General features: G+C 42.0%; 1 protein-coding gene across 1 annotated transcript; it reads right to left on the reverse strand.

Annotated features, from left to right (window-relative positions):
• Positions 1–4476: 4476 nt before the first annotated feature.
• Positions 4477–17030, reverse strand: LOC146611431 (uncharacterized). Its single transcript, XM_085345613.1, has 6 exons — positions 16938–17030; positions 9325–9557; positions 7630–7816; positions 7297–7392; positions 6606–7113; positions 4477–5414 (listed from the first exon to the last, which is right to left on the reverse strand). Exons 1-6 carry the CDS (start codon positions 17028–17030, stop codon positions 4477–4479), a joined length of 2055 nt encoding a protein of 684 aa, XP_085201739.1.
• Positions 17031–17346: the final 316 nt, after the last annotated feature.

Raw genomic sequence — 17346 nt, forward strand, 5'->3', positions numbered from 1 at the left:
CATATTTAATTAAATTCTTATTGTTATTAAAATTCACAAGATAAGTACCTGTAGCAATCCCAAGCATGTCCAGTTTTTGGCTCTGCTTTAGCTTAACAATTTTAATTATTAGCGCTGCCTGTCAGATGTCCGATCCAAATAAAAGCCCAGGCTGTAACTCCCCCCCCCCCACACACACACACAAAAAAGAAAAACAAACACAGGACGACAGTTTTAGCACAAACAGCAGTTTAGGCAATCAATGAAACACTTGTTCTGTGCTAATCAGGTGTTAGCATGCTAGGCTTTGACTGTAATATTAGCGCTTGTATATGCAACACTCAATACGCTAACATGTATGTACACACACTAGCACAGCAGGATGTTGGTGTAAAGCAGAAGTAATCTATTCAAGGCAAAATAAAGGATAAAGTATAGAAAACTACTATGATTATAAAATATACTTTTACACGGTACAGAGATATTCTAGATTGTCCACAAACCAAAGTTACCCTGTTATCTTTGGATAATCACTGCCAACAAACCAGCAAATTCACTCTTCTTCACACACACACACACACACACACACACACACACACACACACACACACACTGCTTAGAAAAAACCCTCAGATATATTCGTTTGACAGGACCAACCTTTGAAACTCACTTTCTTCCAAATCTTCCCATGAAATATGAAAATAAACAGACATTTTCTCATATTTAACAAAATTGCATTGAACAGTTAGATTATGACACATTATTAAATCATAACATTTAACCCTGATAAACATTTCTTAGATTGTTGAAACCACCAGCTTCCTTCAAAGGTGCCTGCAGTCATATTGGCTCACAGCAGCCCTTGTGACAAGATAACAGAAACCTTGATATCTTGATATTTAATCATCCTCTCTGATCTGAAAATCTACCTGAACGTCATCACTGATAATCTGACAGGCTGGAACAAAGTCTCAATTACGCGTTTACAGAATTAAAAGTACAATAATTAGACTGAATTTGCAGCTAACAGCTGACGTGTAGTGATATGTACCTGTACTCATTCATGTACTGTGTTTGTGTAGTATCATCAGTGTTGTGTTTTCACAGATTTCAGATGCAACAGCTCACAAGAATATAGTGTTTTTGCCTCCTGTGTGATAAGACTGATAGTTCTCTCATGTCTCTAATGGTTATGAAATTATTGCCAGAATGTAGTTAGCTTAGCTAGGCCCGGCTAAAAGATTAGAAATAGAGCCAGTCTAGAAGAGTCTACTTCCTGGTATTTCCACCAGGAATCCAGCCAGGTGAGCAGTAGGGGGCGATCGTGAGCCAATCCTGAATATGTGTAAATGAAGCTCAACAGCTAACACGTTTATTTACACCCGTTTAAAGACAAAAAGGCTATTTTTATTTTAGTATTTCTAACACAACACTGATAATATGCCAGATTTGATATGAAACGACTCTTTTATCTCTCCTTTGATTTTTATTTTTTCTAAATTATGCATCGGTCGTTTAAGGACGGGGCGTACTTTCTCGATGGCTGTGGGAAGCGTAGCTTAACAACAATGGAAACTTCCATTTGTATATAAGAAGCTACTGGTTGCGTCCCACTTCAAAAGCTGTAAAGCTTTCTCAGATTTACTGCAACACAAAACTGTAAAACTCTTGAAAAAATAAAATAAATAAATAAAAGTAAATCTGTTGGCTCAAAGACGTCTTTTAAGAACATCATGGAAACTCGCCAAAGAAAAATGCTTTCTCCAGTAGAACTGGTCTTTTTCTTCATCTACATAGAGCTCCACTGATTATGGAATAACTCGTGAGCGCCCCCTACGCTCTCTGAGAAACAAGGGAAAATGGGTATCCTGGTTAACTGGACACCTGTGAGGTCACAAGGTGTTATCTCAGGTGTGCTGGCAGATTTGGAGATTTTGCTTTATAACATTTGAAACTGAAGTACAATCGTAATAATTTCTATGCAAAACTCCCAACATTCCCAAAATTCCCAACCATGTGCTGCATGTGGCCTCTGTGTGGATTTGTTACTTTTCTTTGTCCCATGTTACACAGAAAGAATTTATTTGATAAACTGATGGATGACGATGAAGCCGCAGGATTTCTGAGGGACAAATGTTTTATGCTTTTGGTACGCTACATAAAAAAAATAATTGTTTGTGTGTTAAAAATATAACTCAGTACTCAGACAGGCGTTTACCAGGAAAATAAACTTTACTTTCATTATTTCATTATATTTAAATTTGAGTTATGTTTAAAAATTCAAAAGGTTGTTTTCAAATAATGACTTTTACAAACAATAAATAAATAACTGGTTCAGTTTGAATGTTAGGATTACTGAAAAACATACAGATGGATGAGCATGAAGGTGTTATTGGATGTGGGGTTTTCATTTGTATTCTTTAGTGTTGAACAAAGAGCCAAATTGGATATTTTGTATCAAGTCTTCACAAAAAAATATCAAATTGAAAATAATGTCATAGACATCTTTTTGTTAACGGAATAAAACGAACCTGGATTTGAGAAGTTCATACGTGGTGTGGACGGCCTGCTGTTGTTTGTATTTGTCCTTAAATATAAAGTTGTCCAAAGTCAGTCAGTAATTGTGTTAAATAATCGTGATCTCCATATTTACCAAAGTAACTGCGCACTGACAGATTTGTTATCAGTGGAGCGCTCTCAGGGCTACGGTAGATATGATACATCTGTCCTGTTTGATTTCCATGTCTGACCCACGTATTTGAAACACAGAACATTAGGATTTTGGACTTAACTCTGCAAGAATGTCATACGAGAGAAAGAAAATCAACAAATCCGACACTCTGACACCAGGATGTGTTCTGCACTGCAGCTTCAAAAATCATAATATTCATCATCAATTTATAGATGAATCATCGGGACTGGAGAACCAAATGTGAGAAGTGTGCGAAGTGGAGATTCAGCTGAACACAGCGCTGCACAGAGACTTGCGAGGCCTCTCGATGGCGCCGCATTTATTTACACTCCGAGTCTGTGGGAGTGCGTGGAGATTAAAACGGTAAACCACCCAGGATACGCCAGTGAAACGACGGTGTGTTGAAACAGCATCTTAGAGAATTTAGAGGCTGTTTGATCATAAAGGTGCAGAAATCCTCTAACAAGCTTAGAGCGAGCAGTTTTGTTGCTTCACACAGTCGACTTTGACATTTTATGGCACAGAAACAAAGGCGGTCAACTAGAAAAGGAGCAGAGACACGTTTCCACAAGGCAACACATCCAGTGGTGTGATATTTGATGCCGGTCGCAGGCGGTCTGGTGTGTGAAGGATCTGACCAGTTCATCGTGCGAGTTAAGAGTTTGAAGCTCATGCAGCTCTTTAGAGTCTATTTACTCGTTCAAAACAGCAGAGAGTCATTTTTATAGCAGGCCCTTGATTAGAGGCTCTCTGCAGATGGTTGTGTTGCTGAAACTGAGCTCAGGAAGGCTGACCGTCTCCAGGACTGGAATGATCATCAACATTTGTGTTCATTTAGCCTTTTCTGCAGAGAGCTTTCTCCCTCTGAGCCCCCGTTTTGGATCTGACCACGCTTTTTTTCTGCTCTTCGGTTGTTTTTATAAACCCAGATGCATTTGAAGAGCTCTGACGCATCATCAAATGAGTCAGAACTACCTATCAGATATTAAATAACACAGCTGAGATCCAGATTCACTGAGAGTGTGATGTGAGTCTAATGTAACCTCTTAACTTCCGCCGGGAAACTGGAGACCCATTTAGGGTTCTGGGTGGGTTTTCGCCTTTTTCTAGTTTCTGAAATGTGCTTGTTTAGCATCAAGCTGAAGCGTCGCCAAACCCAAGCTCTAATTCTTAGTGGGTCACCAGAAACCATTTGGATGTCTGAGTAGAATTTTAGCTCAGAAGTTTTTTCCTTTACGTCTTTACTCGGTGTGACGGAAATGTTCAAACTTTAGTCCCTGCAAGTCAACATCAGCTTATCTTCTACGGTTCTTTCAGATAGAGTAGCTATAGTAGAATTTATGAAATATTATGACAGTGTATCGTGGCCATTAAACCTTTAAAAAACATGAATGGAGCAAAGAGAGGAAGGTAATCTTCCCGAAAAAACGTATATAATTCTTGGTATTTTAATCCCAGATATATGGATTTGTAATCTAACGTTCAGAGTTATATATTTCTTTGAATGGCAGCGTACCTTGGAGAACTGATTACTGAAAGGTGTAAACTTTTGTCTTAATTTTTCTCTTTATGAGGACTTAAAAGGATATTCAGTGAGATTTATGTTGGCAAATCTTGCAAATTGTGTCCCAATACACAAAGTTTTGTTTTGAAATATATTTAAAATGTGATTTCTATGTGTAACTGAGGCGTGAGTGACCATGAAGTTTGCTGTTTCCAACACACACATTTAATGAATCTGGGTCTGAGTGATCTTGGAGGTTTTGTTCAGTGTGATCAGTAAACGATGACGTATTGCGTTCCCATCAGACAGTAGTGACCGACAGCAGTGGGCTGGGACAAAGCTGGCTGTCGCTCTCCACTCGAGTCCCGTGAGTCAACAGCTCCTCCACCGTTGTCCAATCATCGAGCAGCTTGCTGTTCCTCAGTCGGTTCTGCTTCATGTGGCTCAGTTCCAGCACCGTCTGAGATGACAGTGACCCCTGAATGCCCCCAGTTTGCTCCTCCCCACCTCCTCTCCTCTCTCGGTGTTGGCGTGACAGCGCCAGGTGGCGTCTTCTTTCCGTCCGGCTCCAGTATCGCCCTGCCAACCGTCCATCGTCTCCTTCCTCCTCCCCTAGTCTGCCTCCTTCTCCTCGCACCTCCTCGTCTGTGGTGACCTCACTGCGTTCCCTGGCCAGACGGTACGCTCGGGCCCTGAGCAGCTGATTCCTGACTGACCTCTGATTGGACAGTCTGGAGCGAGGTGAGGGTGGAGAGCGAGGACTACGTTGCGGCGCTCCAAGAGTGCTGTAGAAAGGACTGCACGTGCCCTTTGGCCTGCCAGGGCGGTTCCCGAGGGTCTGAATGCCACGCCAGTCTGACATGCCACTGGAGCCGGATCCAGGGCTCTTAGAGAGCGAGTCCTCCTCCCTGCTGCGGTTCGAGCCCGGGCTGTTTCTCATTGTGTTCTGATGATTGGTCAGACTCGTTTTGTCTATGCTCAGATGACTAGCAGGGTGACAGTTGTTGGGATAGCTGGCCCTGCTCCTGGGCCCCAGTGCATTGCTGGTTGTGTCTGGCTGGTTTGTCTGGGCTGTGTTTGGATCTGTCATGTTGGGATGGCTCGCCCTGCGCCGTCGCTGTCCTTCACTCAAATCTGTTATTGTTCGACTCCTACCTGGACCCTCTACAGTCCCGCCTCCTCTGTGCTGCTGCTGCTCCAACCATAGCGCCCTCCGCTGACAAGGCTCTGTACGACAACCTGTTCAAAGAAAGCTGTGATTAGGCGTTAGATATGTGTCTGCAAGAGTGTTTTTGGATATACTGAAATATGCTTGACGGGCATCTCTGTCCTACAACCCCAGAAACACTCACCTGAACCTGGATTATAAACATATGAGGTGAGACGCAAGTTTGTCAGGTCGTGGTGCATTAAGGATCCGAGACACTGAGCTGGTGACTTAATGCTATTTTGCTAGAAAGTCAGCACAACAATACCACGATGCAGTGCACGGTTTGTTATATAAACAAGCAAATGTGGAAACTACACGTTGAAATGTTGGCTCTCAGTCAAGACATTTAAGCATTTCTCTCCCTCACAATGAGAAAGTCTGAGACTTTATGAATAAAAGAGGGATTTAGCCACCGTGACATTGCAGATTGGTTTCTGTTAGCACTTTGTCCATCTACTAAAAGTGACTATGTTTGAATGAGATGGTAGCGTGGCCAAATTATCAGCTTGCTGAGCAAGATTGATTCATAGACTATGGGTACATCACACCAGCAAACATACGTGCTTATCAGTGGTAAGTTATGCTTCACCAAAGTCTTTACTTCAGCAACACTGAAGAGTAGACTTCTTGGATGGTCTGCAGCGATCGATGCAGGAGATACAAACACAGCAGAGAGGCTGTTCTCATTAATTCTAGAATGTGAGGTCCAGCGAATAGCTAACAGCTACTATTACCTGTGTCAGCACTCTGTCAAAGTGGCCACTCCCCTAACTTTGAGCCTTTGCTGTATCTAAATGGATGGATTTTAAACCTGATGTGTAGCTTATGTGAAGAAATCCATCTATAGACAAAACTCTACCCAGCTGTTAACCTACCTTTGTGATGCTGTAGAGTTGGGCATTTTAACATGAGCTGTTGGAGCCGCCTCAAGTGATCGTTCAAGGAACTGAAGCTTTGTCCCTGCCTTAATTTTCAGACGCAAATTTAGCTATTTGATTGGAGGGTGTAAACCTGATAATTCTGTGTTGATGTAGTTATGTTTTTCAGGAAAACAGGGATAAGAAGAAAAGACACCCGACGCTAAAGTCACTTTGACCTCTGGTTGGACTGTGATGAAGCCATAGCTCAAAACTTTGACAGATCAGACATAGGTGTGGACAGACAAATTAAAATGACTAAAAGTGGAGATTTTCACAATTATTTTACTGTGTTTTACTAACCGATAGAGGGTGAGGGTGGTGAACGGTGACGAGGTAAAGTGGGACTCCTCTCAGCTCTGTGGAAGTGAACTGTTGTGGTCGTGCTGTTACCCACAGAGCAATGGGATGCTTTTGGTACTCCAGGTTGGGTCATCGGAGTCGTCTCAGGAATCGACTCCAAATCCCAGCGTCCTCTCTGCTCACGAGGGGAGTGGCCTGAACGAAGATGGTGAGCTTGCCGGTGAGTGTGGCCTCCGTGAATCTTGTGTAGCCGTCTGTGCTCCCCAGTGCTGACACTGTGGAAGCCTGAGTCGCTGGGTTCGGAGGAGATTAGGGACTCTGAGGAAGAGGAGGATCCTTGAGAGGAAGGGGTGTGGCCAGGCAGTGATGACATGGCATCTGTCTCAGCTTCGGAGAGCGCTATCCGGTTGTGTGGGCTGTCGGGGCCACAGCCTAACCCGCTGTCAAGCTCACTGAGGGGAAGGTAGCCAAGAGGACGTTCAGACCTCCAGGGCTGACGATAGTCCGACTAAAGAGAAAATAAAAGAATTTAAACTGAGGTTTTTTTTCCAAATCAAACTGCAAAATATGCTGCAAATGCTCCATAACTGCAACATTTACTAATAAAAAATGGAATAGTTAGAGAAACAGTATAACAGAGACAGGGATAGGTCTGAGAAGAGGGCATAGCCTTGATACTGAAACCAGTTACCTGTCTGGGAAAAATTGTCGGGTCCACCTCTTCTGCACCGTAACAGCCAATCAGACAGCTCTCAGAGTTAGGCTGGTAGTGCAACATTTCTTGGCCCTGAAATAGAAACAAAGGTGAGAAAGGAAACTAGTGTGTCTTCATTGGAGAGGGTCATGAGTTAACTTTAGTGCTGAAAGTCTCCCAGACGTGACCTTGAAGAGGAGTTCAGTCAGATGTTTTTAAGGGCCGATTTATGGAACAATCTGGAAAGATCGCAGCTAGCGTCATATTTTAGACGAACACATTCAAGTGATATTTCAGAATAAAATGGTGTTGTAAACAAAAACAAGTTACCCGGTAGTCCAGTCTGTCCAGGTGGTCTAAGCTGTAGGACACACTGGGCAGGTAGTTGTTGCCTGGGTGCTGGTCATTTGATGATCTGGGGAGGTATCCATTGGGTGGGTAGGCATCAGGTGGCATCATCATGTGACCATTGGGAGAGTATAGGTCAGGTGACACAGTCATGTGACCATAATAAGGCCTGTGTAGTGAAAGAGATCAGGTCACTTTATATTTTATGAGGAAGAGGAATTCAATAAGAATGTAGGACGCTCCAGTAAAAGTGTCATATATACCTGCTTAAATAAAAACAATACATGTATAGTCTTCATGTTCTAAGCAGACAGGTACTTCAGGAGAACAACCTTCCATGGCCATGAGAGAGACACTTGATGGAGCATCGTGCTGATCTTGCAAACTCAATTTGCCCCAAACCCTCAAGTAAAAAAGACACATTGTCCTTCAATCTGACATATCATGCAAACAGAGGCATAGGATTTATTTTGGTGTTTTTCGTTGCAGTCGTTACACGTCAGCTCATCCCCAAAACTTTTCTAAAAGTTTTTATGATACGTGTTCTCATCCTTGATCCCGAACCCACATTATCTGCTTTGTGGTGAAAGTTTACTTTAGTTGTCCGTGTAGGTTCTCAGTCATCCAGGTCATGGTAAACTAAGGAGCTTGGAATGAAAAGCAACTGGATGTTTCATCTCTCATCTGAAAAGCTTCACCAGTTCTAAGACCAAATGGTGGAGAGTCCCAGATTTTAAGCCCTAGTGGGAGATCTCCCTTGAGAGGCTCGTTGACCCATTAACTGATCATGAGGTGTGAAAAAGGGTGTGGCTCATTATCAGCAGAGACCGGGTGAAACCATTATCAGGGTGAGTGGGTGTTAAGTCGCCTGGGAAGGGATCTCGAAATTGGATTATAGGTGGCAGACAGTTGGTGTCGTAAGCCACGCCCTTCTGTTCAAGGATGGCCGTTGTTCAGATGGTTTCTTTCAACTAAGCCATCCATGTCCACTGCTGGGAAGGCCTTCCACACCATGTATAAACTTATTCTTAGAGTTCAGATAGATATCTACAACCAGATTAGTTTTATTTCCTTGAGAATAACAAAAAGATATCTAACCATTTGTTTTCAATTTGATATCTATTTGTGAAAATGTGATACAAAATATCCAACTGTCTGCCACCTATAATCCAGTTTTGAGATCCCTTCCCAGGCGCCTTAACTTCCACTCACATCTTGTGTCTGTTGGTCTCAATAAGTTACATGATAGCGTGACGCAGGGACTCACAATGGTTTCACCTGAAACCTCTGCTGATAATGATTCGGATAAGAGGTGAAAACATCTTCAAGAAACGTAAAGAAGTTCATTTCCACTTTCCTTAGTTTAGCTTCAAACTTTCAACTCACCCTCTTGCCATCTTTTAGTCCTACGGCCAACATCTTATCCAGTTTGCAAACACCTTATTCCCAAAATCGGACCTAGGTTCCAAACTTTGCACCATTTAATTCTTTTCCTTCTCTATAAAAGTCTCTCATACTGTGAAAAACACAAATTTCTCTATTGTCATGAACGTATGGGGTTGGGGCGCTGACTTGGTTATCAAGTCAGATCTTGGCTCCTTAAAAGTAAAGAAAACTGAAATGTTTTTTACTTAAATCACAAAAATGATGCTGTCAGAATACGACAGGAGTACGTACCCTGCAGTGTAGCCGTCTCCCTGACTTTCCTCTCCCTCCATCAGCCCCATGGCTCTCAGGGCCTCCCAGTGTCTCTCGGTGGGGACGCTGCACTCAATTGCACAATGGGACCTTCGCCTCCTGTGACCATGCCCCCTTTTAGCTTCGACCTGCACAGCGACCGGCTGGCCATACTCGTCCACGTAGTGAAGCTCCTCTCGGTGTCGGTGGTGAGCAGGTTCACGAGTTTTAGCCTAAAGACCAAAAAAACATGAAAGCACTGCAAGCTTAAGAAAAGGTGGAAATGAACATCAGTAATTTGGTTCCTTCTATAAACCATTATTTATATTTTCAGCCACCCGAGGTTTCTGCCGTGAAACATCGCAGTATTTCGTGGAGTAGTGATAAAGCAGATAGGCTGCATAAAGACACAGAGGCAAAGTGGGAGTTTGGCCTCCAATACAAGGTCAGTCAGTGCTTTTGATCCAACTGTTTGGCATGCCTGACTACAATTGCGTTACATAAAGTGGCAAATGATTCACACTGTCTTTATATAAAAAAACGAGCCATTTTGCATAAGTTGGATAACAAAAGAGAAAAGTTTGGAACTGCAGCAAAGTTTTTCCTTTAGTACTGTGTTTACTGTGTTTACTGTGAGTGTGTTTTTTAATGGAAACAGATGTTTATTGAATATAAAGCCTCTGACCCATGACCCTCTATGACACCATCAGCTGTGTCTCAGAAGGCTCCATGCAGTATTCATGTAAACTGGAATAGTTATTACACCAGACAAATAAAACCACTGGGTGATGAATAGATCGTGTAAACACACTGGTACTGCTGTCCAGGCTCCTGTGCATGTTCATGCTGATCTCGCTCTACCTCCAGGATGACCCTGCTTTCATATCTGTGGGATGCAGGTGAGCTCGGCTGATTGGTTGCTGTTTTAGCTTGCTGCAGGCCTGACGCTTGAACGCTGGCTTCCCTCCAGCTCCTGTGGGCTCTCCTCTTTCCACCTCCAGCCAGCAAGCAAACTAGTCACTCAGCCTGTGTGTAGGATGTTAACTGATATCTGCCCAAAAATGCAACAGTCCAGGTTTGGTAGAGGTGGGTGGCATCTCTGTGTAATCCTCTATTTCTTCTATTTTGCTGAGTTAGGAGTTTATTCTTCTCTTTTATTTCATTAGGTATGTTTAGGTTGTAGTCAGGGGTGAACTGAAGCAAAACTTCCTTCAGCGAGTTTGAGTCTATCCTCAGTCACACAGAAATTTTTATGCTAACCATGCCTCTGTAGAGCTGTCACGATATCACATTTTCTCCAACAACCATGCAAACTCACTATGAATACACTGACAGCACCGATGTTCAGAACAGTTAGCATAGACCTTATAAACAGAGAGTGTTAATGCAGGCTGCATTAACACGACTGTGTATGTCTTTGGATGCATGCGGTCTATAGGTGAGCGTGACAGAGTTGTGCTGAATTTAAATGCCCTGAAACTAAACTACAAACACAGAAAGTCGAGAAGGAAAAAACGCCTCTCCCTCTACTGCACGCTCATCTTTTCTCTTTTCTTTCCCTTCAAGTTTAAAAGCAGATAACTGCCTCTCCCTGACCCCGGTTCTACTAAAGATCTCCTGTTAAAAGCACGTTCTTCCTCCCCACCATCCCCAGCTGCTGGCTCACAGGAGATCCAATCATTATAAATCAGTCCTATTTTATTTTGTAATCTTTGGTTCCTGAGTATTCTTGTAGTATTCCTTTGACAGTTTTCCCTTATTTTTTCAGCCCTGCCATCACCTGTTTAATTAGCCACACCTGTTCCCAGTCAGCCAATCAGCTGTGTCTCCCCCTGCTTCTCTTTGTTCCTTTGCCCGATCCCCTCATCTTTTTAAAGGTTTGGTTTTCCGGCAGTTCCCAGTGCTTTAAGCATTCCTCATGTTCCTGATGATCTTGTGCACGGCCTTTTTGGATTCTCTCTTTTGCCTGCCCCTTGCTGGAATTGTTTGCTCTGCTAGCTGACCCGTGCACGACCTCTGCCTGGTCAAAGAATTTTAGTCTCTTTGCCTCCGGGGTCTTGCATTTGGCTCCTCTGCTCAGCGAGCCCTGCACTAACAGTGTCGGGTACCTCAGTCTATAAAGCCCCTTCAGATGACTTTTCTCTATATGGATGCAAATGAATTCACACAGTAAAAGACAAAAAGATTTGCCTTTGTTGTTTTAATTATGCTATTAAGAAAAACTGTGAAAATCAACAAGTAATGCTGCAAACTATTGAACGCTTCCCTAAATAAGGAAGTGTTAGACGTGAAAGGCTGAATGATGGAGAGTTCAATAGAACTGAAACCAGCATAACGGAGGTCTGAGTTTATAAATGGAACAAAGACGAGTTCACTGAAAAATCGAGAAAGATTTCAGTTGAGTGACTCACATACAAATAAGGCCAGCTGTACCAGAGACGCACGATAAACACTGAGACGCCAGACTGGGAAGATTTGAGATAATAATGAAAAAGCTTCGACTCAGTAAATATTCTCTGCTGCTCGTTTCTGAAGGAGAAACATTGGCTGAGATTTTGTTTGGCTAGACCTTGAAAATAACACAAGTCTGGAGATCAGGCTGATCACAATATCTCATTTTTACAAATTAATTAATGAAGATATGATTTTGAAAAATAACAGCAACGATGTTATCAGTCAAATCAAGGTTTAACTTTAACTTAGGATAAAATGAGACCTGATCATACAGATTTTAAATATGAGAAGTTTCTTTATTAATTCCCAATTATTTAATTTAGAATTAGCTTTTTCAGTGCTGTATACCATTTTATTTATTAAAATACAACAAATAAGATCAAGCAAGCTCACTCTGTCCAGAGTGGATCGTCCTGTCCAGTCAGAGCATAAAAGGACCACTCACGCTCCGAAGGACAGGCAGTCATTAGGTCGGCTAAAGCCAAGTGATAACAAAACCCCCGTGTAACGGTGCAGCCTTGTGTTGGAACGTCACATGTGAAAGTTAAGATGCAGCGAAGTTACAGAGAGGCGGCATCTAGGTCAGGATTCAGCCCCCCGTAACCTCTGGACCAGCACTGGAGTCTTTACTCTCTCAGTACAAGGCATGAGGTCTCTCTCACACACACACACACACACACACACACACACACACACACACACACACACGCTCACAGAGCAGTCAGAGAGTGATGTGCTGTACCCTGGAGAAGTGTGTCGCGCTCCACTGCACTTTGACAGTAACACAGACTGATCTCTCTCCCCTCCCTTCATCTATCCGTCGCTCTCTGCTGTTTGTGATGCTTTGACTCAGTTTTCAGTCTCAAAGTGCAAAACTCTGCAGAATGCAGACATTCGTCATTCTCAGCACAAAATCACAGTTAGCATGCAACAAGAGAAAACAAGTGTCACATGAGGAAGGCTTGGTGAATCTGGGTCCACCAAAGTTTGATCATCAGAGCGCGAGTCACTGCAATGCAAAATGTCAAACTAGGCTATAAAGATAAAAACAAGTCTGATACTCAGCCTGCTGTCTTTTAAAGTAGATGATACAAGAGAGTCAAATTTATTTATACAGCATCTTTCATACAAAAGCTGCTCAACGTTCAGAGACGAAAAGATAAAAGCATTAGGACGAAACAAAAATGCAATAAATACAATAAAGTTTATATTTTATGTAAAAGCTACAGAAAAAAAGGTTTTAATCCTGATTTCAAATAATACACTCTTTGTTTTATTCCACAAACGTATGTTACTCTCATTCTGTAATCTGTAGTGGAATACATTTTAAAAGCAACCTTCCCAACACTGAGCTCCATAATCTGAGCTAAAGAAAGCATATAAATATTAAAAGGAAGCAGTCCAACAACAGAACCCTGAGGAACCCACACGTGACCTTTATTTGGTCAGAATTATGGTTGTAAAATGACAAAAAAAATCTGAATTTGTCAAATAAAATTCAAACCAATTAAGCGCAGTTCCTGAGAGTCCCACCCGTTTCTCCAGCCTATCAAGCAGCACTGAGATGAAGCACTGCTATGACTGTAACTTTTGATGCATCACTATTACGCTGAATAAAACTGTGATAAGAGTGGTGTCAGCGCTATGATGTGGTCAGAATCCAGACACTGAGAAGATTGTTCTGAGGGAATTTGCTGGTAAACAACCGTCTCAATAACCTTTGCCAAAAACGTTAATTTAGATATCAGCTGGTAATTACTAATTACTGAGACATCCAAGTTGGACTTTTTTAAAAGAGGTTTTATTACTGCATTTTTCAGGGTCTTAGTAAAATGCTGTGATTGCAGAGATGTATTATCTATCTGTAGTATTAGTGGGCAATATATCAAAGGAGAAAGTTGTAGATTTCATCTATTTAGCAATTTCTGTCAAAGATATGAGGTTTAAAGGTTTATTATTAAGTTATTATGTTATTACTATGTCTCTTGAAATGGAAACACCAACTGGTTGACTTGTCTTTTGTATTTTCTCAGTAAAAAATGCTGCAAAAATCATTACATGGTTTATTAGACGATAACTCAGAAGGAAGTGGTGGCAAAGTTTTTGTTAGTCTATCAATAAACTAAATAAAACACGAGTGTTATTGACATTGTTATTGATGATCTTTGAGAAAAAGGACTGTCATGCCCATTTTTTACTTTTGATTATAAATCTGAAGATGTCTTTATTAATATTGTAATGAGCCTGCACTTTAGTTTTCCTCCACCTACATTCAGCCTGTCTGCACTTCCTGTTCTGAGTTCTAACCATTAAATCATTGATCTTTTCCCTCCACGGATAATTTTGGTCTTAATTGGAGCAACAGTATCCATAACAGTGAGCAGACTAAGGTAAAAACCATTTACAAGATCATCAGCAGAATCCAAAAGCAAAGATGATGGAGGTATATAAGCCTCAATAAACTGTGGACAGGTATTGTCACTGATACGTTGATAACTTCATCTTTACCAGTGATTTTAAACACGACACAATAATGATCTGAAAAGGCTGCATCACTGACCACAGTGTCAAATACATTTAAACCTGTAAAGATCCAATACTCTTCTCTGAGGGCCTTTAACTTTCAGATTAGTGCAAAGCTCAAGCCCAGATTACGCAGATCTTCAGGATCGGATGCCAAGTCTGCATTAATGGTGCAGTTTGAGGCTCCGCCCCATTCATTGATGAACGATTATCCAAATCTTCAGGATGGGATGCTGAATCGTCCATTGATGCTACAAATCTGTTCTGTAACTTCACGGCCTGTTCACCGATAGGTTTATTCTTTGTTTGCTTAAATACTCAAATGAACATGAAGCATCAAAGGTCAAAGGTCACTCAGTCTGCTCTTCAAGTCGATTCATTCGTCTACATGGTAACATGCACTGTGCTCACAGTATTATTAACAGCTTATTGGCACATAAACCATAAAGTGCAACACACACATTTCCCCCGATTTTTCCCGTTTCTTTAAGACCATGCATCCCAGCTGTTTCCTCAGGAATCTCCCAGAATCTCTGACTTTTTAAAAAAATAATTGGTAAACACATATTAGTAAGTCTTACGTGTTTGTCGTGTTGCCAGAAACACGGTCCACACACTAAATACAGTTTATACCCATCTGTCAGTGCAACCTGGCAACACACAACCCGGTTCATTTGTGCTGCTGGTCTCAGGAACACCACTGTTATTTGCTCACAAAGGCGAACTGAGCGTGTGTTTTTGCCTTTGGTATAGTTGGAAAGATATTAATCAAGCCAAACTTCTGGCATTAAAAACTTGTAACTGAAATATGGTAAAAAGACAATATAACTTTATAAACATTCATGAAAATATCCACGCTGGACAGCTAAAAATGGCTGTGACTCGTCTGTGGTTGGAAAAAGGCGGGTGTGCAAAATACAACAATGAAAAACAAAGATGCTGCAAAATCAAACGATTTGGGCAGCAGGAAAATCATTTCACACATCATCCTGTCCCATATCATTTTCATTTTACAAGTATTATTATACATGAAGTCACATGTCAAGTGCCTTAAGGACACGCTATGAGAATTAGCCTGGAAAAACACTTTCCACAGCTTTAGTGCAAAGACTTAGCATCAGTTTTCTATTTCAGGTAAACGATACAAAGCTGCTGCCAGATGCTATTTAGTCACACTGATTAAATATCAGAGTTTTAAACTGCTCCAAAAAGGCACCAACAACACAAACACAGCTGGAAAGAGACTCCAGCTGAGCCGAGGTCTGTCAGACAGCTTAGAGCCGATTTCCCTTCTAAGTCCAGGAAGAGTCAACAACAAAAACAACTTCCAACATACCCAGAACCAAAACTGTGTTTTGTAGCAGGAGACCAACATGTTAATTTGGGCATTTCAACAGAGGAGTCGGTGGGACTGGCTCACGTTTTGGATAAACAGGTAAGTTTCATCGTGGTAGCCTGGCTTTCTTAGTCAGTAAAAATAGGACCAAACGTCTGACTGACAGCAGACTGATTTCTCAGGTTGTTAACGAACCATCAGACCACTGATGCTCACACCTAACGTCAGTCTGAGCTTCTGTGACATCACAAAACTGGAACTCTATTCAGATTTGTAAGAGCCTGATGTCGTTGGCTAATGTGCTGCATATCAACATACATCATTTAATGTAGTGTTAAAACCATTAAAAATAAACTTGTGCTTTTTTTAAAGAAAAAAGGTTAAACGACATCTTGCTGAACCCAAAATAAAGCACACGTAAGGCTTCACAGTAACATATACATGCTGCTGATGAGCTGAAAATCTATAGTTGAGGTGGTGTTCGTCCTCTGACTATGCAGCCTGACAGATGCAGAAATACTCAGGAGCAAAATAGATCATGAGCTCTGTGATTTGGGTGAAGTGGAAGTGAGTCACATTTTCTTTTGTATCGTACACACAAAGAAGGTCGTTTTTTATGAAATGATTGGACAAAACCCTGAAATGTTCTGGTACGAACATGGAGGCTTTATCTGAAAGCATCTAAATTTGTTATCATGTGATTTATCTCAGTTATAATTATCAGAATCCATGTTTGATCAGTGATTTGTGAATTATGCCGCTGACACAGTGTACTGTGCAGCCACGGGGAGGACAGAGCAGCAGCACCACTCTTTTATGTCAAACTGTCAGTCTCTGTGCAGTCACATGCCACGCCCTGCTTTGCAGCCTTAGATTCCTCCGATCACGCACAAAGCGTGGCTTTCTGCTCTGTTTCGTGTTAAAGCGCTGTCAGCACAGACAGGTCAAACATTCACATGCAGCTTTAGGGGCCATGAAAGAAGATCCTGCTGATCGTCTCCAAGAAAAACCTTGAGCTTTCACCTGGCATGTGAGCAGAGAGTCAATATGGACCGATTCAGTCACAGCACCAGTGGGATGAAGTTGAAATGACATCCTGGGCACAATCGTGTTGGTTCTTCTTCTTTTGGCTGCGCTCTTTAGGGCTCGCCACAGCATCCATCTGACCCTATCCCCAGCATCCTCCTCTGCCACACCAAACCTCTGCACGTCCTCCTTCACAGCATTCACGAATCCTCTCTGGGGTCTTTTCCTCCTTCTTACATCTCCATAGTCAGCATCCTTTGTCTAATATATCCACTATGCCTCCTCTGCACTTGTCCTTGCCAGTGCCCTCTTTCTTAGACATCTCCACTTCCTCCTTACTGATCCTGTGTAGTTCATTGTCCTCCATCTGTCCCCTCACCTCGCTAATTTTCTGCATTCATCAGCTCCCATCTTCTAGACACACTCTCTTCACTCATTTGCACATGTCTGTGGTTAACCACCCTAACTTGCTGCACATCCTTTCCAGCCTGATTTTCCTTCCCAGTCTTTTTCTCCTTTCTTAATGCCCAGTCTCACACACAGCTACTAAGCCTTTCCTGCATGCCTAGCCTCAAAGTAGTCTTGTCAATCTCTTCATCTCCCTGGAGTAGTGTAGTTATTGATGGAAAATCTATTTAGGAAAAAATACCTACTGTGCACACAAGACAAAAGATTTTTGGATG

Source organism: Diplotaxodon limnothrissa, linkage group LG20 (genome assembly GCF_057381915.1).
Source record: "Diplotaxodon limnothrissa isolate DT_005_m linkage group LG20, D_limnothrissa_male_GT1.1, whole genome shotgun sequence".
In the NCBI taxonomy this organism is placed as follows: domain Eukaryota; kingdom Metazoa; phylum Chordata; class Actinopteri; order Cichliformes; family Cichlidae; genus Diplotaxodon; species Diplotaxodon limnothrissa.

What these genes read in the sequence shown, in the direction of transcription:
- LOC146611431 (XM_085345613.1), bottom strand. Translation starts at nt 17,030, where the DNA reads ATGGAGGACAATGAACTACACAGGATCAGTAAGGAGGAAGTGGAGATG. An exon ending in GGAGACGGCTACACTGCAGG is followed by an intron (nt 7,817 to 9,324) that starts GTACGTACTCCT and finishes TTCACTACACAG; the next exon opens with GCCTTATTATGGTCACATGA. An exon ending in CGACAATTTTTCCCAGACAG is followed by an intron (nt 7,114 to 7,296) that starts GTAACTGGTTTC and finishes TTTTCTCTTTAG; the next exon opens with TCGGACTATCGTCAGCCCTG.